The sequence below is a fragment of the Phacochoerus africanus genome, chromosome 10, assembly GCF_016906955.1.
Source record: "Phacochoerus africanus isolate WHEZ1 chromosome 10, ROS_Pafr_v1, whole genome shotgun sequence".
In the NCBI taxonomy this organism is placed as follows: domain Eukaryota; kingdom Metazoa; phylum Chordata; class Mammalia; order Artiodactyla; family Suidae; genus Phacochoerus; species Phacochoerus africanus.
Window position 1 is genome coordinate 96,784,307 of NC_062553.1, and position 24,667 is coordinate 96,808,973.

Consider the following 24,667-nt stretch of genomic DNA (forward strand, 5'->3'; position numbering starts at 1 on the left):
GCCCTTTCAAAAATATCTTTCTTCCTTCCCCTTGTACAGATAAAAAGTTCAAATTTCAACAAACTACTATGCAAATCACTTGGGAATGTTTTTCTCATCACTATATAAACACACTACATAAATATGCAAAACAATCCCACACAATACTAATATGTAGAGGGGTTTTTCCCTTAAAGATAACAGAACAAACTAGTGTTCTCCTAAACTTCAACTTCAATATTCAGAAAGCAACTATTACAAGAACTAGAGTAAAAAGTCCAAACTAATAAAGATTACTTAGTCACCTTTTAATATGTCACAAAGAAAGAAAACAAAAAACAAACTTAGAATCTGTGGCATATGGAAGTTCCTGGGCCAGGAGTCAAATAGGAACTGCAGCTGCGACCTACACCATAGCCATGGCAACACCGGATCCAAGTCGCATTCACAGTCTATGAAGAAGCTGAGACAACACCAGATCCTTAACCTTGAGCCACAGGGGAACTCCAGAAGATACCACCTTTTTTCGCCATTTATGTTCATTTGAAAATTTTAATATAAACATATAAAATGTTAGATAAATATAAACATTTTCAAATGAGGTAAATTTAACTTTTTCAGTTTCAAAGATATATTACATATGTGTATACATATGTGTGTATAGCACTTTTATATTCTTATAGATGTATTTTTGGCTATGCCCACAGCATATGGACATTCCCAGGTTAGGGATCAAAGCCACACTACAGTAGTGACAATGCCAGATTCTTAACCCACTAGGCCACCAAGGAACTCCCATATTCTTATATTTAGTTATTCTCATTATGCCATGACATTTTAACTAATATCCTTTAAGAAAACCAATACCTCAGCAGAGAAAGCAGGAGTCTTACACATAACATGAACCAAATAGAAACTTTTAAAAATACATACTTGACCAACATTTGCCTGAAAAAAATATCCTATTAAAATCCTCCAATTTTACTAATCAACAGCTTAGAAAATATGTTATATTCACTATCAATGATGTAAAAGTTTGATATTACAACAGATTTCCCTATCCTGTTTATGTATGACTGACTTACATTTGACGCTTGATATACTCTTTAAGCAATGCTTCTTCCACAGGATACACCTGAATGCCCGTACCATCATCATAGTAATACATCATACTGGTATTAAGTTCTGTTTGAAATGGTTGATCAGTCCTTTCACCATGTTCTCGATAACCATATGCATAATCAAAGTTCACTTGGTGCAGTAAAGAAAAAGAAAAATAATCACAGACTGAAAAAAAAGAAACAGTTGCTATAAAGAAAAATCCAAAGTGAAGTATTTCAAGGGGTAACAAATATAAAACCACCTTATTATTGGACAAATAAAATCAGTTAAAACATCATACGGGACAGTGAGAAAAACAGAGGACTTGCACACTTTTTTCAAAGTTCATCTAATTTAACAAAACAAAAAAATCATGTCCTACATCGAGGATTTCCTCTGCCTCGTCCTCTTCCCCGTCCTCGGCCTCTTCCTCGGCCTCTAAAGGAACCTCGGATATTACCACCCTCACTTCTCACACTGGAAACTTCATCTTGATCATCTCTTTTTTCTCTTTCACGCCTCCAACCTTTTCAAAATAAAAATATTTTTATACATTCCAATCTGGAACTATGAAAGCATGATTATCTTTATGAAAACGTGGTAACTACCCCTCCCCGCTTTGTAACTAGTTGCTAGTGACCAGGTATTCTTCAGAAAGATACAAACGTGAAGAGATTCCAAGGGATTTTTGTCAAAATGTCTCTAGCATAAAAGACATTTTATGTATTGACATGTAAAGAAGATATTCTAATAAGTAACATACTGAAAAGATAAAGATCTTTTGCTAAATCTTTACTGCTGACAATTCAAGAAGTCCTAAGACAACTAAGTTTTGTACTATATACAACTCCTATAGAAATTTATTTTCATAATAGGATTTTTTTTAAGGAAAGGACACTTCTATTAAGTAAAAAGTGCTTCTTTTAAATAAAAAAGAAAATAAAAACAAACTGGGAGAAGATATCTGTGGCACTACATAGCAATTACATCCAGAATAAAGAACTAGAACTCATACAAATAGCTCTTATGCATGTGCTCAGATGCACGAACATGTGCACACATGCACATACACATACTTAATGGGTTAGAAGATTAACAGAGCAGGAGTTCCCGTTGTGGCTCAGAGAGTTGAGGACCTGGCACTGTCTCTGTGAGGATGTAGGTTTGATCTCTGGCCTCGCTCAGTGGGTTGAGGGACTGGTATTGCCATGGCTATGGTGTAGGCCACAGCTGCAGCTCCAACTAGACCCATGGTCCAGGAGCTTCCATGTGTCACAGATACAGCCGTAAAGAGGAAAAAACAAACAAACAAAGGCTAGGAGGGCAAACAAGAAAATACAAATGTATAATTAAAAAACATTGCTCTGAAAAAAATTTTAACATAATAGCAAATGTTTACCAAGATAGAGAAGACAGAACTTTATGTAATACTAGCAGGAGTAAAAAAAAAAAAGACACATTCACTTTGGAAAATAATTTGAAACAAATTTAAAAGTATGTATACCCTACAGACCAGGGTTTTTGTTTTTGTTTTTGTTTTGTCTTTTGTTGTTGTTGTTATTGTTGTTGTTGCTATTTCTTGGGCCGCTCCCTCGGCATATGGAGGTTCCCAGGCCAGGGGTGGAATCGGAGCTGTAGCCACCAGCCTACGCCAGAGCCACAGCAACGCGGGATCCGAACCGCGTCTGCAACCTACACCACAGCTCACGGCAACACCAGATCGTTAACCCACTGAGCAAGGCCAGGGACCGAACCCGCACCCTCATGGTTCCTAGTCGGATTCGTTAACCACTGCGCCACGACGGGAACTCCAGACCAGGGTTTTTAAACCATTGTATTATTACCATTTTGAGCCAGATAACTCTTTAGTGTGTGGGGGATATCCTGGTATTATAGGATGTTTAACATTATCCACCATCTCTACTCACTAGGTACAAACAGCATTAATCACCTCCATCCCATCCCCAGTTATAAAAACCAGTATTATCTCCAGACAGTGCCAAATGTCCTCTCGGGAAGGAAAAAAGCACCCCCATAAGAACCATTGCCTTGGAGTTCCCATCGTGGTGCAATGGAAACGAATCTGACTAGGAACCATAAGGTTTCGGGTTCGATCCCTGGTCTCGCTCGGTGGGTTAAGGATCCGGCATTGCCGTGAGCTGTGTTATAGGTCACAGACGTGGCTTGGATCCCATGTTGCTGTGGCTGTGGTGTAGGCCAGCAGCTGTAGCTCTGATTAGACCCCCTAGCCTGGGAACTTCCATATGCCACAGGTGAGGCACTAAAACGCAAAAAAAAAAAAAAAAAAAAAAACCAAAACAAGCCAACAAAAAAAACCAAAAAAACAACTATTGCCTTTGAAATTCCCACAACGGTGCAGTGGGTTAAGAATCCAACTGCAGGAGTTCCTATTGTGGCTCAGCGGGTTAAGAACCTGACTAGATCCATGAGGACACAGGTTCGATCCCTGGCCTTGCTTAGTGGACTAAGGATTTAGTGTTGCCAAAAGCCATGGCAAAGGCCAGTAGCTTCAGCTCCAACTCAACCCCAGCCCAGGAACTTCCATATCCCACAGGTGTGGCCCTAGAAAAGAAAAAAAAAAAAAAAAAAAAAAGACTACTGCTGCAGTGGCTCATGTTGCTATGGAGGTACAGGTTCAATCCTCGGCCCAGAGCAGCTGGTTAAATGATCCAGCATTTCTGTAGCTGCAGTGTCAGCTGTGGCTCAGATTCAATCTCTGGCCCTTGCTCAGAAACTGCTATATGCTACAGTTGCAGGAAAAAAAAAAAAAGGCCAGGATCGAACCTGTGCAGCTGCAAAAGACAATGTTAGATCCTTAATCTTTAATCCCCTACACCACAGAAGGAACAACCCATGCATTTCTTTTATTTTTATTTTTTTGGCCTTTTCTAGGGCTGTACCTGCGACACACAGAAGTTCCCAGGCTAGGGGTCGAATCGGAGCTATAGCCGCCAGCCGCCGGCCTATGCCACAGCCACAGCAATACCAGATCTGAGCCCGCATCTGAAACCTACACCACAGCTCACAGCAACGCTGGATCCTTAACCCACTGAGCAAGGCCAGGGATCGAACCTGCAACCTCATGGCCCCTAGTTGGATTTGTTTCTGCTGCACCGCAACAGAACTCCTGCATTTCTTTCTTTCTTTTTTTTTTTTTTTGTCTTTTTTCTATTTCTTTGGGCCGCTCCCGCGGCATATGGAGGTTCCCAGGCTAGGGGTCGAGTCGGAGCTGTAGCCACTGGCCTACGCCAGAGCCACAGCAATACAGGATCCGAGCCGAGTCTGCAACCTACACCACAGCTCATGGCAACGCCAGATCCTTAACCCACTGAGCAAGGGCAGGGACCGAACCCACAACCTCATGGTTCCTAGTCGGGTTCGTTAACCACTGCGCCACGACTGGAACTCCCTGCATTTCTTAATACAGTCTTTTTTCAGCATTTTTACCTCAACCCACAGTAAGCCTTATTATATGTTACACTCTATAGACATGCAAAAACTTTAAATTTAAATACAACTGTCATTAAAAAAATGAAGCATTCTATCAATTTGAGAACCTGATCATGACCCAGTAGACCAATTTCTTAACACATTCCCAATCTTTAGTTCTAAAGAAATCAGAGAACTTATTGCACATGTCTACTAGGAAACATGCATAAAAATGTTCATGGCAGCACTTTACTATTAAAAAAAAACTGGAAGCAATCCAAATGTTGACAAACAGAATGGAATTTATCAAATAGTGAAATATCCCTTAGTAGCATGGAAAAAAAAAGAACTAAGCACAGCATTACAACCAATATACATGAATCTAAGAAAATTAGGCCAAGTGAAATGCGTAGTATGAAAGAATATGAGGCAGGGAGGATAAATTAGGAGGTTGAGATGAACATAAACACACTACTACATATAAAACCAATAACCAAGAAGGACCTACTATATAGCACAGGGAACTTATACTCAATATTCTATAATAACATACAATGAAAAATAATCTGAAAAAGTATATATATTCTTATATACATGTATAACTAAAGATAAATATATGTATACATTCAATTATCCACATATATATGGATATCCACCTGTATATGGATATCCACCTGAAATTAACACAACGTAATAAATCAACTATACTTCAATTTAGGAGTTTCTGCTGTGGTGCAATGGGTTGAGAGCCCAACTGCAAGGAGTTCCTGCTAGTGGCTCAACGGGTTTAGGGATTTGGCTACTATCCATGAGGATGGGGGTTCGATCCTTGGCCTCCCTCAATGGGTTAAGGATCCAGTCCTGCTGCAAGCTGTAGAGTAGGTTGCATCTGCGGCTCAGATCTGGCATTGCTGTGGCTGTGGTGCAGGCCAGCAGCTGCAGCTCCAATTTGATTCCTGGCCTAGGAATTTCCATATGTTGCCAGTGTAGCCCTAAGAAGGAAAAAAGAAAAAAGAAAGAAAGAAAGAAATTGCAGAAGGCATAAAGGAAAGTTTCAAAGGTAATGGTAACATATACTTCCAAACTAGGAGCTAAGTTACCAATGTTCACTATACTGTTGTTCTTTACTACCTTATATATTTTCTAATATACCCAATATTAAATAAGAAAAAAATTAATTATGAATATATATGACTTTAAATGGAACATTAAATGATATATGAGAAATAATACAAAAGGTAAAAAACATGAACTTTCTGTAGGCAAGTTTTATAAATTTTTTTTGTCTTTTTAAGGTCGCACCCATGGTAGAAGGAGGTTCCCAGGCTAGGGGTTGAATCGGAGCTATAGCTGCCAGCCTATGCCGGTAACAGCAACACTGGATCTGAGCCACATCTGTGACCTACGCCACAGCTCACAGGAACATCTGATCCTTAACCCAATGAGTAAGGCCAAGGATTGAACCTGTATGATCATGGATGCTAGGTCGGGTTCATTAACTGCTGAGCCACGATGGGAACTCCAAGTTTTACCATTTTAAAGTCACATTTTGTGGACAATTGAGTAAATATAATTGCTGACCAGATTTTAGATGATATTAGATAATTAGTGTTGATTTTCTTATGTGCTGCATTTTGTGCTACATATGGGACATCAGTGCTGAAGTGTCATGATATCTGCAAGTTACTTCCAAATGATTCAACACGTAGATGAATTAAACACAGCAAATCTACTAAATCTAAGTGCTGATTATGTAGGTACTTACTCTATAATGCTCTCACATGACAAAATGCCTTAAAAATATCAGCTTTAAAATTTCAGCAGAAAACTATAAAAATCAAATGCTTAGCCAATTGCTTCTGCATATCATCCTGTCCTCTTTTTTCTGAAACCTAAACAAACTCTGCTGAAATAACGTATCTGGGAATTATTACTTGGGGGGCGGGGGCTGCTCCCATGACATGCAGAAGCTCCAGGGCCAGGGATTGAACCCACACCACACCAGTGACCTTAGCCACAGTGGTGACAATGCTATATCCTTAAGCCACTAAGCTACCAGGGAACTCCCTTGGAATGATTTGTAATGAAAGTAATACCATTAAATCAAAGACTGATGGGACACTTTATGATGGATAGATAATGCTAACAACACCTGAACTCAACCTTAACAAACTGAGAGTGGACATTTTATTCCTACTGCTATGACACGTACCAACACACCATGAACTACTGCTACTAAAACAAAAACAAACTTGATTTTAATCAAACCTTTGGCTCTTATTACCAGTTATATTTAAAAGACAAAGGAACTTGTTAAGGAGTATCATAATAAAGCAATAAACCATGTCCAAATTATGGGAAATTCCTTAAGACATATGACCTAACAAATAGCAAAGGAAAGAAACACTGGTGGTGGAGTTCCCGTCGTGGCGCAGTGGTTAACGAACCCGACTAGGAACCATGAGGTTGCGGGTTCGATCCCTGCCCTTGTTCAGTGGGTTAACAATCCGGTGTTGCCGTGAGCTGTGGTTTAGGTTGCAGATGCGGCTAGGATCCCGAGTTGCTGTGGCTCTGGCGTAGGCTGGTGGCTACAGCTCCGTTTGACCCCTAGCCTGGGAACCTCCATATGCCGCGAGAGCGGCCCAAGAAAATGGCAAAAAGACAAAAAAAAGAAAAAGAAAAAGAAAGAAAGAAAAGAAACACTGGTGGTGAGAATGTAAAATGGTACAACCTATTTGGAACAATTTGGCAATTCCTTATAAAGTTAAATATATATTTACCGTACTACCTACAGCAATCACTCCTAGATGTTTGCTCCAGACATATGCCCACACAAAGGCTTGTACACAAGCATTCACGGCAGCATTACTCATAACAGCCAAAAACTAGATGCAACCAAATATCCATGAACAGATGAATGGATAAAGGGGTGTATCCATTCAACAGAAACTATTTTGGAACTTCCCTGGTGTCCTACGGCACAACTATGTGGCATCATCACTGCTTCGGCTCTGATTTGATCCCTGGCTCCGGATTTCCACATACCGTGGGTGAGGCCAAGCAATTTAAAAAAAAAAAAAAAAGGAAGGAAGGAGGGAGGGAGGGAGGGAAGAAAGAAAGGAAAGAAGGGAGAGAGAGAGGGAGAAACTACTCTGCAATAAAGAGGAAGAAACTACTAATACATAGAATAATACTGGAGTTCCCACTGTGGCTCAGTGGAAATGAACCCGACTAGTATCCATGAGGATGCGGGTTTGATCTCTGGCCTCATTCACTGGGTTAAGGATCCAGCATTGCCAGGAACTGTGGTGTAGGTTGCAGATGCGGCTTGGATCCTGCATTGCTATGGCTGTGGTGTAAGCTAGCAGCTGTAGCTCCAATTTGACCCCTAGCTGGGAACTCTCATATGCTGCACTGGTAGCCCTAAAAAATTTTTTAAAAATTAAAAATAGGAGTACCCGTTGTGCAACAGTGGGTTAAGAACCCATCTAATATCCATGAAGATGGGATTTTGATCCTTGGCCCTGCTCAGTGAGTTAAGGATCTGGTGTTGCTGCAAGCAGTGATGTAGGTCACAGACACGGCTCAGAGTTGCTGTGGCTGTGCCGTGTAGGCCAGCAGCTACAGCTCCAATTCAACCCTTAGCCTGGGAACTTCCATATGCCACAGGTGCAGCCCTAGGAGAAAAAAAAAAAAAAAAAGAATTGTAGTTCCCATGGTGGCTCAGTAGTAACGAATCTGACTAGTATCCATGAGGACACAGGTTCAATCCCTGGCCTTGCTCAGTGGGTTAAGGAAACCAAGTTACTGTGAGCTGTGGTGTAGGTCGCAGATCTGGCACTGCTGTGGCTTTGGCGTAAGCTGGCAGCTACAGTTCTGATTCGACCCTTAGCCTGGGAACTTCCATATGCCACAAGTGTGGTCCTAAAAAGCAAAAAATTAAAATTAAAAATTTTAAAAAAGAATAAAACTGATGAATGTGAAAATGATTATGTTGTGCAAATGAACACCAGAGTATATAACGTATATTGTATAATTCAATTTACATGAAATTCTCAAAAGATAAATCTAAACTGACAGAAAGTAGATGCATGGTTGGAGACTTGACAGTTCCTTTGAGTGTACTTTAATACATGTAATTATTAGTTCAGTAAAGCTGACTTACAAAAAAAGTGCAATCCTGTCGCACTGTGGCACATCAGTATTAGTTCAGTAAAGCTGACTTACAAAAAAAGTGCAATCCTGTCGCACTGTGGCACATCAGTATTAGTTCAGTAAAGCTGACTTACAAAAAAAAGTGCAATCCTGTCACACTGTGGCACATCAGGATTGGCAGTGTCGTGCGAGTGCTGGGATGCAGGTTCAATCCCCAGCCCAGCACAGTGTGTTAAGGATCCAGCGTTGCCACAGCTGAGGCTTAGGTTACAACTGCACCTCAGATCTGATTCCTGCCTGGGCTGGAGCTCGATATGTCTCGGGGCAACCAGAAAAGGGAAAAGGGGGTGGGGGGAGGGCAAAGGATCCAGAAATCACTAGAAGAGGCTCCCATTAGACAATTCTGGGACAATTTGAGCATCAAGTTAAAACAACTGTAATAACAACTTCAATCACTGAAAACATAAATGGCCTTTAGTCCACACTGATTAATAAGAGGAAGTTATTCTCCACAGTGGAATGTCAACTAATACATATAGAAAGAATGATGCAATAAGACAAATTACCATTTGTAACAATCATGGTAAAAACTGAATCAGGCAAGAACAAGAACAATCAGTGGGGAGTTCCCACTGTGGTGCAATAGAAACGAATCTGACTAGGAACCATGAGGTTTCGGGTTCGACCCCTGGCCTCGCTCAGTGGGTTAAGGATCTGGTGTTGCCATAAGCTGTAGTGTAGGCTGGCAGCCATAGCTCCAACTGGTCCCCTAGCCTAGGAACCTCCATATGCTGTGGGTATAGCCCTAAAAATATCAAAAAAAAAAAAAAATCAATGGAAACTAAAACTCATTGAAAAGTTTGATGAGAAAAATGGGTATTCCCACAGCCTCAAAGTCTCTCTACACAGCTTACATATTAATTAAAAAGGGAAAAGATTAACTTTACAATGAAGAAACCTGGAGTGCCTCATGTTGACCAAAGTACTCAAAGTTAGTACACCAATAATAAGATAAACCAATATCATGTATACTTTCAAATAATGCACTGCAAAGAAAACTACTTAACTTTTGTAGTACCCCTGCAAAAATTCATAACCCAATCCAATCAAGAGGAAACATCAGAAAACCCAAAGTGTAGTTACCACATAATAGTTCTACAGTCCTCAGAAAAAAATCAATGTTATACAGATAAAAGCAGATGTGTACCAGATGAATGGAAACTAAAAAGACAATTAAGGGCATGTGTGATCCCAAATTAGATCCAAGAAGAGAAGAAAAAACACTGTAAAGGGCATTATTGAGAAATTTTGCCTGAGGACAGGCATAGTGTAGTTCTTATACTATATACTCTGAAGGTATTGGAGGTTAAAGGAGCACAATGTCTGTAATTTACTCTCAAACACTTTATACTATATCTGGTTATTAAAATAATAAGCATTAAGATTAAATTAGTCCCTTTTCTCTTAGTATGTTACTTACTTCGTGTATCAGTTCTCCTACTGTTATGCGATGATTTATTTGTTTCAGGTTGACATCTTGAGCTATTGCGGGACCCTGGTCTTTCTTGACTGTCTGGTCTTATATCATCTAAGTGGAGTGGTACCCACTTGTGCTTATTAGCTTGAAGAAAACAAAATAAAATCATTTAATGACAAAAAAAATAGTGATCACACGAATTTCCAAGGATATATCTATATTTCTATAGGTGGAATTTCAATCCATTTTTACTTTATTTAGACTATAAGACAAAAGACTAAAGCCTAAGATTTCAGAAATGTTACAAAAGCAAATCAGATACCACTGTAGACGGTATCCTGAAGAAATCCAAACTACTCATTGGTGACTACCAGGAGTCAACTGATTCAATACAATTTTCATTACTACAACTCCCTTCAAAAATTTAAAATCAAAATGAAGATGCAGATACACTAACCTCTCTTTCGTTGATTACTTGATTGAGCCTCATCCTCACTGACATTTTCACCAGGACCATCTAATTTTGTTTCTCTGCTTTCTTTGCTTTCACTGTTACTTCTCTTTTCAACCTTGTCTTCTTTTTCTTTTCTATTTTGTGGCTTCTTATTTCCTTGGCTGATGATACTCTGACACTGAAAAAAAGGTTTTTCTAAATGAGGTTAATTTTCACAAACATATCCAAAAATTTGTGGTAACATCTCACCTAAATATTACAAAATGACAACTTTAATAAAAAATTAAAAACTACTTTTCAAAAGACACTGTTAAGAGGAAAGACAAGCCAAAGACTAGGAGAAAATATTTGCTAAGTTATTTGATAAAAGAACTTGTTCCCAGAATATATAATGAACTCTCAAAATGCAATAATAAGAAAACAATTTTAAAACAGGCTAGAATTGGGAGTTTCCGTCTTGGCTCAGTGGTTAACAAATCCAACTAGGAACCATGAGGTTGCGGGTTTGATCCCTGACCTTCCTCAGTGGGTTAAGGATCCAGGGTTGCCGTGAGCTGTGGTGTAGGTCCCAGACTCGGCTCGGATCCTGCGTTGCTGTGGCTCTGGCGTAGGCCAGCAGCTACAGCTCCGATTAGACCCCTAGCCTGGGAACCTCCATGTGCTGTGGGAGCGGCCCTAGAAAAGGTGAAAAGATAATCAATTAATCAATCAATCAAATCAATCAATCAATCAATCAAAACAGGCTAGAATTGAACAGATGCTTCATCAAAAAGGTATACTAAGGATTTCCCGCTGTGGTGCAGCAGGTTAAGGATCCAGTGTTGTCTCTGTGGGTTTGATCCCCAGTCCAGCATGGTGGGTTAAGGTTCCCATGTTGCTGCAGCTGTGGTATAGGTCTCAGCTGCAGCTTGTATTTGATCCCTGGCCAGGAAGTTCGATTTTCCACAGATGTGACCAAGGGGAAAAATGTCCTTGACGTGATTAGTCAGAAAAATGTTAATTAAAACTACAATGATATATCACCATACAGCTATGAGACTGACTAAAATTAAAAGACTGACCACATTAGTGAGAACATGGAACAACTAGAATTCTCATACACTGCTGGTGGAATAAAAAGTTTGATAGTTTAAAAAGCTAAACAAGAATTCCCATTATGGCTCAGCAAAAAACAGTATCCATGAGGACTCGGGATCAATCCGTGGTACGCTCAATGGGTTAAGGATCCAGCATTGCTGAGAGCTATAGTGTAGGTCACAGACGAGGCTTAGATTCCATGTTGCTGTAGTCCAGCAACTGCAAAGGTCTGATTTGACCAGTAGCCCTGGGAATTCCCATTCCAGGAAGTTCTAAAAACGTTGGTGCAAAACTTAAAAAAAAAAAAAAATGCTGAACAAATAGCTACCATAAAATCCAACCATTCTACTTGCAAGAAAAATAAGAGCATACATCCATACAATATTTTGTACATCAATGTTTATATTGCAGGTTTATTCCTAAGAGCCAAAACCTGAAACCTGAAATCAACAAAATGTCCATCAAAAGGTGAATGGTCAATTATATCCATATAATGGAGTACTATTACTTCGCAATAGTATTAGTAGTAATAGTATTAGTTCATTTCAAGAAGAAATGAACTACTAATACATATACATAACATAAATAAATCTCAAAATAATTCAGCTGAATGAAAGCTGGGAAAAAATAAAAAGGGTGTATACTGTACGACTCCACCTATATAAAATTGTAGAAAATGCAAATTAACTAAGTGACAGAAAGCCTATGAGAAGTTTTCTGGGATGACCAGGGGTGGGGGTGGGGCAGGGGTTACAGGGTGAATTACAAAGAAGTATGAGGAAATTTCTGAGGTACTAGGTTAAACACATTATCTTCTTAGCATTCACTATGTCACAGGTCAAAACACATCAAACTGTACACTCTATGTGCAGTTTGTCATTAATACACCAATGAAGCTGTTTTAGATATATAATTTACAACTACACATTGATAATATTGCAAAAATTACAAACAGCAAACTGTGCAGTGTCAAATGAAAACCATATTTTTTTGCTTTTTAGGGCCACACCCTCGGCATATGGAGGTTGCCAAGCTAGGGTCTAATCGGAGCTGTAGCTGCCGGCCTACACCACAGCCACAGCCACGCCAGATCCTTAATCCACTGAGTGAGGCCAGGGATCAAACCCGCAACCTCATGATTCCTAGTTGGATTTGCTTCCGCTGCACCACAACAGGAACTCCTAAAAAGTCTTGATAGGGTATCTCAAAACCTTTTTTTTTTTTTGCAGCATCCTCAGCATATGCAAGTTCTCAGGTCAGGGATCAAATCTGAGCCATAGCTTCGACCTGCACCCCAGCTGCACTTATGTGCATTATATTAAAAATTAGTGTTTGTAGGCATTACCGGAAGTTATGGTATCCCACCCCTTCCAAATGTTAGGTCCTGAGAACGAAATCAAATGAAGGCAATGTGAAATGAAATCAGAGTATCTGAAAAATAGGCATTTTATTAATGCAATTCTCTAAATTTGAAGTAAAATAAATTCTGCATGTTAAAATGAGAATATTTTCCCTTTATTAAAAAGTCTTAATACTCACTTCAGTGTTCACTAATTCACTTGGTGTTGGCCAGTTCGCCATATCACTGAAATCACTAGCCTAAGAAGTAATAAAAAAGTGTTATATCTGCAAATTAGAACTTTTAAATAGCAAAAATATTTTATAAAAGTGAAAGCAACTTTTTTGAACACCAATTTTTATTTTAATTACTCAATGAATTTTATTACATTTATAGGTTTTTTGAATACCAATTTTATTTTTTAATTAAAGTGAAAGCAATTTTTAAAATCATCACCTATATTCAATTACATGCAGGCATTTGCCAAATTAATCCAAAACCTTCAAACAACAGGACACTGCAAGAAGAGTGCTTCGGTCTTATGATCCAATTTCGGGTATAATTAATGATACTGACTAAATTGAGAGTGTATAAGAAAGGCATTTGGGAATTCAGATAAAAGCTACAATTCTGTAGCATATTATTCATTTTCAACTACCATCAATGATAAAACTAGAAAAATACCCAATAATATAAGAAGAGTTCCTTTCAAAATCATCATAGATAAAAACTGTTTTCCTATAAAGACATACCTTGTTGGATTTCTTTGTCTTGAGTTTTCCTGCTTTTATAATTTTAGGGGAACTGAGCTCTAAAACAAACAAAAAAAACCAAAAAACATAGGTTTGTGTTTACAACCACATCATTCAAAATATTTAACAAATGGAGTTCCTGTTGTGACTCAGTGGTTAACAAATCCAACTAGGAACCATGAGGTTGTGGGTTCGATCCCTGACCTTACGCAGTGGGTTGAGGATCCGGCATTGCTGAGAGCTATAGTATAGGTCGCAGACGCGGCTTGGATCCTGCATTGCTGTGGCTCTGGCGTAGGCCGGCAGCTACAGCTCCAATTCAACCCCTAGCCTGGGAACTTCCATATGCTACAGGAGCGGCCCAAGAAATAGCAAAAAGACAAAAAAAAAAAAAAAATTAACAAAATAACTATTAAGCTAATTTTGTTAACTCATCATTCTCAACAAACTCCAAAGTTCTGAGATTCAAACTCCCAAAAAGAAATCAACTATATTTCAAACACAGATTCAAAGTGGTCTTCAGTGTTCAAATTAAGTAGAAAAAAATGTTTTAAAAAGTGGAAAAAAATTTAAAAAAATTTTTTTAGGGCCACACCTGCAACATATGGAGGTTCCCAGGCTAGGGGTCGAATCCGAAGCTACAACTGCCAGCCTAAGCCACAGCTACACCAGCTCTGAGCTTCATGTGCAACCTACACCGCACAAAGCTCAATGCAATGCTGGATCCTTAACCCATTAAGCAGGGCCAGGGACTGAACCAGCAACCTCATGAATACTCTTTGAGTTTGTTACTGCTGGGCCACAACAGGGACTCTGGGAAGCAGAAAATATTAACAGTTTACTTACACTGAACTGAAACTGATAGACCAATCCTTTCCCTAAGTGAATATAAAATGGAAAAATACACATTATAGTAAAGTTAATGAGTAGGTTCCATCGTGGCTCCACGGTTAATGAACCTAACTAGTATCCATGAGGATGTAGGTTTGATCCCAGCCTCAATCAATTGTCAATTGGTGAAGGATGCAGCGTTGCTGGGGTTGTGGCATAGGCCATGGCTATAGCTCCTTTGACCCCTATCCTGGGAACTTCCATATGCTACACGTTCAGCCCTTTAAAAAAACCAATAGAATAAGGAGTTCCCGCTGTGGCATGGTGGGTTAAGAATCCAACTGTGGTGGCACAGATTTGATCTCTAGCCCGTTGCAGTGGGTTAAACAATCTGACATTGCCACAGCTGCAGCCCAGGTCACACTTGTGGCAAGGATTCAATCCCAAGCCTGGGAGCCTCCATGTGTCATGGATATGGCCATTTAAAAAAAAAAAAAAAAATGAGGAGTTCCCAGGTCATGGCACAGCGTAAATGAATCCAACTAGAAACCAGGAGGTTGTGGGTTGGATCTCTGGCCTTGCTCAGTGGGTTAAGGATCTGGCACTGCCATGAGCTATGGTGTAGGTCGCATACATGGCTCGGATCCTGTATTGATGTGGCTGTGGTGTAGGCTGGCAGCTACAGCTCCAATTTGACCCCTAGCCTGGGAACCTCCATATGCCATGGATGCAGCCCCAAAAAGACAGAAAAGAAAATTATACTATAGTACAGGACATTTGAAAGACTATCCCCTCAACAAAGTAGAAAACATGTCCCAAAACACTGGTAAGTCAAATACATTTAGTGCCTGATAATTAAAAACGAAGCTTTATACAAACTACTTGATTTAATGGAAAGTACTTAGGGATAGGCCAAGCAAATGGTATTTTCATTACAAATCAATTAGACATTAATAATCACAAAATTAAGGTCATAAATTTAAAAATTATTCTGACCACATAAAAATAAACTTTTTAACTCCAATATTAAATAATAGGTTATTTACAAACTGGAGAAAAATATTTAAACATGACAGATTTAAATCATTCTGTTGATATAAAAATCAATATAGTCCCACACCCTACCCAGATATTGATTATAACCTCTAGCTAAAAGTGAATAAGAAGTTGGGAAGGTGGAGTTCCCATTATGACTCAGCAGGTTAAGAATCCAGTTAGGTCATGAGGATGTGGGTTCGATCCCTGACCCTGCTCAGTGGGTTAAGGATCTGGAGTTGCCATGAGCTGTGGTGTAGGTCACAGACACAGCTCAGTTCTCATGTTGCTTCAGCTTGGACCAGCAGCTACAGCCCCGACTGCACCTCTAAAAAAAATTAAAAGTTGGGTGTAGAATCTTGATCTTTACTTCTTTATATATTTAAAAATCAAAGGAAGAGTTTTCGTTGTTGTTGTTGTTTGTCTTTTGTCTTTGCAGGGCCGCACCCGCGGCATATGGAGGTTCCCAGGCTAGGAGTCTAATCTGAGCTGTAGTGGCTGTCCTACCAGAGCCACAGCCAGATCTGAGCTTCATCTGCAACCTACACCACAGCTCATGGCAAAGCCAGATCCTCGACCCACTGAGCAAGGCCAGAGATCAAACCTGCAACCTCATCGTTCCTTGTCGGATTCGTTAACCACTGAGCCATGATGAGAACTCCAGGTTTTTTTTTATCCCAGTCAATTCGTTTGAACTTGGAGTTACTGTCATGGCTTAGCAGAAATGACTCTGACTAGTATCCCTGAGGATTCAAGTTTGATCCCTGGCTTCCAATCAGTGGGTTAAGAACAAACACGACATTGCCTTGAGCTGTGGTACAGGACACAAACTCTGCTTGGATCTGCCATTGCTGTGGCTGTAGTGTAAGCCAGCAGCCACAGCTCGGATTCAACCCCTGCCTGGGAACCTCCATTTGCTGTGGGTTCGGCCCTAAAAAGACCAAAATCTTGTGGACTCAAAAGTTTTGGATTTTTATTTAAATTTTAATCTCTCAACTTTAACTCCTCAGGAAATATAATGGGGGGGAAAGTTCATAATTAGCTCTGCGGCTTCTATGACAGTTTATTGATGGAGTATTTTTAAGTACACATTGCAACACAAATATGTATAGTTTATCAATACCATAATTTATTCTCATCACAAGCTATTTAACCAACTATGTGGGCCATTGTAGTTGGATACTCTGGGATACGAAAGAGTGATTTCTCAACACTGGTTACCAAATGGCTCTTAGAGTTAAGTTCCTTTTTTAAATGGAAGACTTTCCTGGAACATTCCTGTTCTCAGGTCCTCCCACAAAAAAAGTAAGTTTCCTGATTAATGAGTTTAGAAATATAATTTAACTTGCAAAGCCAGCACCCTTTACCCCTTTTCTTTGGGAACCAGTTGTCAACAAAATACAAGCATTCTGGTCTGCTCTTTCATGCTGTCAGAAAGCAGACTCCCCAACAGAGGTGAAAGGGGGACATGCAGTTGTGCAATGCCAACTGTGAACACATTTGTCTAATTCCAAGTTCAACATAAGGAAGTTCTTTGTGCTGCTCTTAGACCACCTCTTCAACCCACTATTTTTCAGTTAAAAGACTGACACTGAATTTAAAAAAAAAACAAAAAAAAAACCCCACAATAAATAATTTTAAGTAAAAGATAAATAGATGATTCAAAAAAAGAAATACCAGTGGCCAAACATGTAATGGCACTCATCTGCACTAAGAAATGTAAACAAAACATTTTCCACCTATCATACTTACAAAAAGAGAATATCAAGTTGGCCAGCCTATAAATGACATTTCTACCATGCTGTTAGAATGAGGGTGAAATAGCAGAAATCTTTGAAGGGTAATCTGTCATTTAAATTGTATACACTTTTTTGGGAGTTCCCATTGTAGCTGAAGTGGCCACAAACCCAAATAGCATACATGAGGATGTGGGTTTGATTCCTGGCCTTGCTCAGTGTGTTAAGGATCTGTTGTCACAAGCTGCAATATAGGCGGCAGATGCAGCCAGGATGCCACTTTGCTGTGACTGTGGTATAGCTGCCACTACAGCTCTGATTAGACCCCTAGCCCGGGAATATTCATATGCCACAAGTGCAGCTGTAAAAAAAAAAGTAAAAAAAAAAAACAAAAAACCCTACTTACTAGCTATACTCTGAAAATGGGAATATCAATTTGTACATAGTCACTTTGCAACTTGTCAACAAATATACTGTGACCTAACAATTCCACTTATCAGAGAGAAGATCAGACATGTATATGAGGCATGCGTACACGTTCGAAACAATCAAGATGTTAATAAATAAAAGCTAAATTAATAATATGTTATATTTATGGACTTTTTAAGTTCCCAGCAATCTTTTAAAGTTCAGATTTGAAAAGATCTTCTTCAACACAAAGGAAAAATTTTTATTTTTTATTTTATTTATTTACTTATTTTTTGTCTTTTTAGGGTGGAACTCACAGCATATGGAGGTTCCCAGGCTAAGGTTGAATTGGAGCTATAGCCACTGGCCTACACCAGAGCCACAGCAACGTGGGATCCAGAATAGCATCTGCAACCTACACCACAGCTCATGGCAACAGCGGATCCTTAACCCATGGAGCGAGGCCAGGGATCGAACCCTCCTCCTCATGGATACTAGTCAGGTTCATTAACCACTGAGCCATGACAGGAACTCCACAAAGGAAAAAATTTTTACAGCTAATTATGCAAATGGTAGTTAACTAAACTTACAATGATCACTTTGCAATACGTATATATAAATATCAAATTATCATGTTGTACACCTGAAATTAATGTTAATTATACCTTAGTTTAAAAAATTAGAAACCAAAAGAAAAAGAAAAATAACAGGATCAACCAACACTTTTAACAATGTTCTTGGAGTTCCCGTTGCAGATCAGTGGTTAACAACTCCGACTGGGAACCAAGAGGTTGCAGGTTCAATCCCTGGCCTTGCTCAGTGGGTTAAGGATCCGGCGTTGCCATGAGCTGTGGTGTAGGTTGCAGACGTGGCTTGGATCTGGCGTTGCTGTGGCTCTGGCGTAAGCCGGCAGCTGTAGCTCTGACTAGACGCCTAGCCTGGGAACCTCCATATGCCAGGGTGTGGCCCTAGAAGAGGAAAAGACAAAAAAAAAAAGAATGTTCTTAGGTTTTTTTAATCAAAGAGCCACAGTGGGAACTGACTAGAATCCATGAGGACTCCGGTTTGATCTTCCGGCCCTGGATCAGTGGGTTAAGGACCTGGATTGCCATGACCTGCATTGTAGATCACAGAAGTGGCTCAGATTCTGAGTTGCTGTGGCTGTAGGGTAGATCCACTAGCTTGAGAACTTCCATATGCCACAAGTACTACCCTAAAAAGACAAAACAAAACACAAACAGCACCCAGCATTGTTACTGCAGCTGGGCTCTGGTCCCTCCTTTGGTATGGGTTCTATCCCTGGAACAGAAACATCCATACGCTGTGAACCCGACCAAAAAAACAAAAACAAATGTTCTAAACATATATACAAAACACTACATTTCGAAGTAATTGCATAGAAAGGACTGAAAGGATGGATAATCAGTAAACTGGCAAAATAACTGTTTTTTTGAAGGGAACATCAAAAATTCTGTTTTTACAAGAACATATCTATGTATCATTAAAATAACAATTAAAATGTTATTAGAGTAATAGTAACCTTATTTGAGGTTTCTGGGAAACATATTTGAAGAAGGCTGATGGGCTCAAGAAAACTAAGGATGAAAAGATGAAAAAAATCACTATTTTTATACATGTTTTTCTGAGTAAAACAATTCAAATTTAACAGGAAAACTGGAAAAAAAGAATTAAAATTAGAAAGTTAATTTTTCATATGCAAAATGTAACCATGGCTACAGGTTAAGTGATTAATAAATCCATGTTGTGGTTTTAATAAAAGTTTCCAAAATAAATAAAATTACTTTTTTTTGGAGTTCCCGTCATGGTGCAGTGGAAACGAATCTGACTAGGAGTCATGAGGTTTCGGGTTTGATTCCTGGCCTCCCTCCCTCCCTCAGTGGGTTAAGGATCCAGCATTGCCGTGAGCTGTGGTGTAGATCACAGACGTGGCTGGATCTGGCATTGCTGTGGCTCTGGTGTAGGCCAGCAGCAATAGCTACGATTCAACCCCTATCCTGAGAGCCTCCATATGCTGAAGGTCTGGCCCTAAAAAGAACCAAAAAAAAAAAAAACCCAAAAAAAACCCCACAAAACACAAAAAACACTATTTTTTTTTTTTTTTTTTTAGGGCCACACAAACAACATATGTAAGTTCCCAGGCTAGGGGCCAAATCAGAGCTACAGCTGATGGCCTTCACAGGCAGAGCAACTAGGGAGTCACATCTGTGACCCACACCACAGCTCAAGGCAACGCTGGATCCCTCCCACTGCGCGAGGCTAGGGATCAAACCCGCATCCTCATGGATTCTAGTCGGGTTTGTTAACCACTGAGCCACTAAGGGAACTCCAGAAAAAACTATTATAAACAAAGATTCAGGGACAATTCTTTCCAGTCTCCTGACTGGAATTTAAGATTGCAGTGGCACTATTCAAGGCTTCTCCTGTGGGCCAAGCTTTGGCTGAAATAAAGGGCCTTATGTGGATTACCAGAAACAGCAATATACAAGCCAGAACCAGTCCAGCAGTGGAACAAAGTGTGTCACAAGGACTGAAGAAGTAAAAAATGCCTCACGTGCAGTTCAGTCAAAACTACAGGTTCTAAGAGAAAATTCACTAATTACCAGTACTGAAATACTCCCCTATATTTCCCATGTTTCTATCTTTGATAACAAACTTTCTTGCACAATTTTGTGGATCAAATCCCTGTACCTCATTAAATGAGTAACAGTAAGTCCAGGTTTGGCTAGGATAGACACAGTTCATCTGCTATTACAATGTAATTAATACCCTTCTCTCTCCCTCTCAAGAACATGATTTATAGGATAAATCACATAGGCCTCCTACTAATAAGATTATTGTATTAACTTAACACTCCTCTAGTTTGCACCTACTCTAGACCCTAAAGATCTTCTGCTCCTGGTATTCTTGAAGTTGCAAATGTGCTTAGGAAAATAGGAAGCCAGCAGACCCAGGTACAGGCACTGACATTAAGAAAGAAAAGACAGGAGTTCCCGTCAAGGTGCAGTGGAAACGAATCCGACTAGGAACCATGAAGTTAAGGGTTCGATTCCTGGCCTTGCTCAGTGGGTTAAGGATCTGGAGTTGCCGTGAGCTGTGGTGTAGGCCAGCAGCAACAGCTCTGATTAGACCCCTAGCTTGGCAACCTCCATATGCCGTGGGTGTGGCCCTAAAAAGACAAAAAAAAAAAGAAAGAAAGAAAAAGCATTCACTTCATTCATTTGCAAAGCCCAGTAACCTTACCAAAAGTCAACTAGCTAGTTAGTAACAATATCTGGACTAGAACCCAAGTTGTACATTTCTGCACTATAATCTCTTGAGTTACCTAAATTATTCAATTACAAATGGAAGTTGTGGTACAAGTATAGTCATTATTGACAAGAGACTATAAAGTTACTACAGTAACTCCTAGCCTAAAGAACAGTACTCCTGATGGCACAGAAAAGATTCCAAGAACAGAAATTGTTGCCTACAGAGCAACAACAAAATCCAAATTCCCATGAACCTCACTATACATCAGTCGTCACCTGTTTTTTGTTTGTTTGTTTGTTAGGGGAGCACCCATGGCATATGCAAGTTCCCAGGCTAGGAAAGGGTCAAAATGAAGCTGTAGGTGCCAACCTATACCATGGCTCACAACAACGCCAGATCCTTAACCCACTGAGAGACTAGGGATCAAACCTCATGGATGCTAGTCAGATTTGTTACCGCTGAGCCACAAAGGGAACTCTAAGCATCACCTGGTTCTTAATTTCCAATAAAGATTAAGATCCCCAATGAAGGCACCTGTAGGTTAATTATATTAAAATGTTAAAACATTTTCACAAGGTCATTTCCAATTAAAATGTTTTAGTGTCATCTTAAAAGTTTTCAAACCTGTCAAATTCACTTTACAATCAATAGAGTTGGGTTCTTTTTTGGGGGGAGGGTTGGGTTGATAGATCACTGAATACAATGTATAATGTAAGTCTAGAAGTAGGGAAGTGAGACAGCCCTTAAGACTCACTAACTGATTTTCCTCCTCTTTGCTAAATAGAGATTTTGTTTTTAAGATTTTTGTTCCCTTCAGACATTAGTAGTAGCAAACAGATCTTTGGAGCTGGGAGAGAATGATGGCAATATTAAATTCAGAACAAGTTTTTAGTAGCTCTTTCTGCAAGGTTCAAAATCAAAAATGTTAAGTATTACTGTGCTAATCAATTAACACTTATCTCACTCTACTGAAGTTCCTTGGAAAAAATGTTACTATACCTGCAATGTGTGTGTCTTTAAAAATCACCTTAAGGAGTTCCCATCATGGTTCAATGGTAACAAACGGAACTGTAACCATGAGGATGGGGGTTCAATCCCTGGCCTTGCTCAGTGGGTTGAGGATCTGGTGTTGTGGTGAGCTGAGTGTAGGCTGCAGACACAGCTTGGATCTGGCATTGCTGTGGCGTAGGCCAGCAGGTGCATCTCTGATTTGACCCCTAGCCTGGGAACTTCCATATGCCTCAGGTGCGGCCCTAAAGAAAAACACCAAAAATAAATAAGTAAAAAATTAAAAAACACATTACATTTAGCCATATCCTTTATCTCATTTGATTCTCAACCTGGTAAACATGCTCAAATTTTCCCTGTTTCACTGTTAACCTTTAAGTGAAGTTATGTTAAGTAAACAGTTTTCTACATGAAAAGTTCAATTTACTACAACTTAACTAGAAAGCAAAACTAGGAGATACTGCTTTTTGTCCTCATTTTATTTAGTATTTCAACTTAAAAAAAGAAAAAAAAAACACCCAAAAACCTGTAGTTGCCATAATCAAAATAAAACACCAAGGGTCACAGTGCATCACTGGTCGGCATTCAAGTACAGTGGCATAATCTTATCTCCTCTAAAAGGAAAAAGAGCTAATTGGATGTTAGAAGACTACCTAATGTGAATGCACTATCCTATTTCAATTATTTGCCACCAAAATCATCAACCCAAAGCTTTTTAGTAGCAACTACGGTACAGTTTCTAATACTCCTTAGCACTGTTTAAAAAACAACAAAAACAAAATACTGCGATTTTCAGCTTATCAATTCTTTCACCAGAAAAAAACCGCAGTTGCGCTTCCACTTTACAAATAAACACCTTTGCTCTACCCTTTTTTTAAAAGTCCACAGAAACTTTTCTAGGGGACAAACAGCAACGTCTCCCCTAAGTCAACTTTCCCATGTCACTAACACGTGGGGGCAAGGCAGAACTGGGGCCATGCCAGCCGAGTGGCTCAGCTCTTTCACCCTCGCCGTGCCCCCACCAGTCAAGGAGAACCCGAGGTCCCACCTCTTCCTGCAGCTCCCTTCCCAGATGTCCATTTATGTAAATAGGCAGAGTGAATGACACCTTGGAACGATACACCTCCGACTGACAGGGAAAGGAGGGCTGCCCCTCCCCCAGCCACGAGAGTCTCCCCTCACACACCCTCCCGGAGACCACCGCAGAGGAACCACAGACCTGCCTCCAGGGTTTCCAGTGGGGGAAGCGGCGGCAGCCCCGTCCCGGCGGGGGACAGGTGCTGGGGAGGCTTTTTGGTCCAGGGGTTCTCCTTCGGCGGCGGCGGCGGTAGCGGCGGTGGCGGCAGCTTTTCCTCGGAGCCAGCCGCCACCTCCTCCTCCCGGGCTTCCTTGGCCGGTGGGTCCCGGGACAGCGGTGGCGGCGGCTCCCCACCGAAGGGGCCCCCTGGCCCTCGCGCCTTGTGCGCCAGGTGCAGCGCCAGAGGCTTCACGGGCACAGCCGCCTGGGGCACGCTGCGTCCCAGCACTGGCGCCGGCGACGGCTCTCCTCGCGCCCCCGCGCTGGTGGCGGCCGGGGCCCGCTCCTCCCTCGCCGCCTCTTTGCCCTCCCGTTCGAGCGCAGGCAGCTGCTCCGCCTGTCGGCTCGCCGCGGCAGACAGCGACTCCCTCTCAGCAGCTGCCGCGGGCGGCTCCTCCCGACGGTGAGCGGCGGGCACCGGGGCGCGAGCAGACATCGTTCCCTTGCCCCAGCCGCCCCAGCCCGGGGGGGCCTGGGCCCAGGGAACCCGGCTGCCCGTCTCTCCGGCGGGACACCGACTGGCTCCGGCCTGGGGCAGAGAACCCGAGAGCCCGGCTACAGCCGCCGCCGCCGCCGCCGCCGCCACGGCCGCCCGCGTCGGCAGAGGCGGTGCAGCGCCCGGCGTGCCGCCCCTCCCCGCGTCGAACGGGGCGCTAACCGCCCGCTGGTTCAGCCCGCCTCAGCGGCGCAAGCCCGAAGCTGCCAACACGCGCCGGGCGCCGCAGCCGGGAGCCGCGAGCCCTCACCTGGCGCGGAGAGCAGCGGAAGCACCGCAAGCCGAGGACGAAGGACCTCTAGCGGAGTCAAGGAGGTGCGCGCGCTCCCAGAGCCGGTAACTGCTCGCGGGGGCGGAGGCGGGGGGGCGTAGAGGGGGAGGTCCGAAAGGACGGAGAGGGGGCGGGGCCTACCGAAGGAGCGTGACGTGACTGACTACTCACCCGCTCCTGCCCTCGCCAGGCCGCCGCCGGCGGTAGTTGACTGAAGCGCCCGGCTGGGTGCCGCCCTGCTTGAGGGCGGGCCCCACCCCAGCGGCCCGCCGAGGGGGAAGGAGGGCGAACAGGGCGATTCCCCAGCTCCCCGGCTATCTCGGCCCCCTCTGCGGGAGCAGGGGCGGGACGTGCACAGGGCCTCTGTGACACGCGGCTGGCTCGCGCCAGACTTCGACGGGCTGCGAGCGAGGGGCGGGGCGGGCTGCGCACGTGGCTCCCGGCTGGGCGGTGGATTTACTCCTAGCCCTTAAGTGGAGTTGACTCCAGGCGAGGGGGATAATCTTGGCTTGGGCAGCTCCGGAATGGACA

The 24,667-nt window shown here is 41.7% G+C and overlaps 1 protein-coding gene across 6 annotated transcripts in view; it reads right to left on the reverse strand.

The window, feature by feature from the left end:
- The window catches only part of LARP1B (La ribonucleoprotein 1B), a 102,644-nt gene extending 78,433 nt beyond the window's left edge, over positions 1-24,211 (reverse strand). For 3 of the 6 annotated variants that reach the window (XR_007137503.1, XM_047798858.1, XM_047798859.1), the window contains exons 1-7: positions 23,292-24,109; positions 13,785-13,843; positions 13,233-13,292; positions 10,620-10,794; positions 10,166-10,306; positions 1,463-1,606; positions 1,065-1,230 (exon numbers count right to left, since the gene is read on the reverse strand). Coding sequence is in view for 5 of the 6 variants with exons in the window: in XM_047798858.1 (XP_047654814.1) it covers positions 1,065-1,230; positions 1,463-1,606; positions 10,166-10,306; positions 10,620-10,794; positions 13,233-13,292; positions 13,785-13,843; positions 23,292-23,805 (1,259 nt within the window). In the remaining variant the exon portion in view is untranslated. The other 3 variants (XM_047798860.1, XM_047798863.1, XM_047798864.1) reach the window with 3 other exon arrangements.
- Between the last annotated feature and the right edge of the window lie 456 nt (positions 24,212-24,667).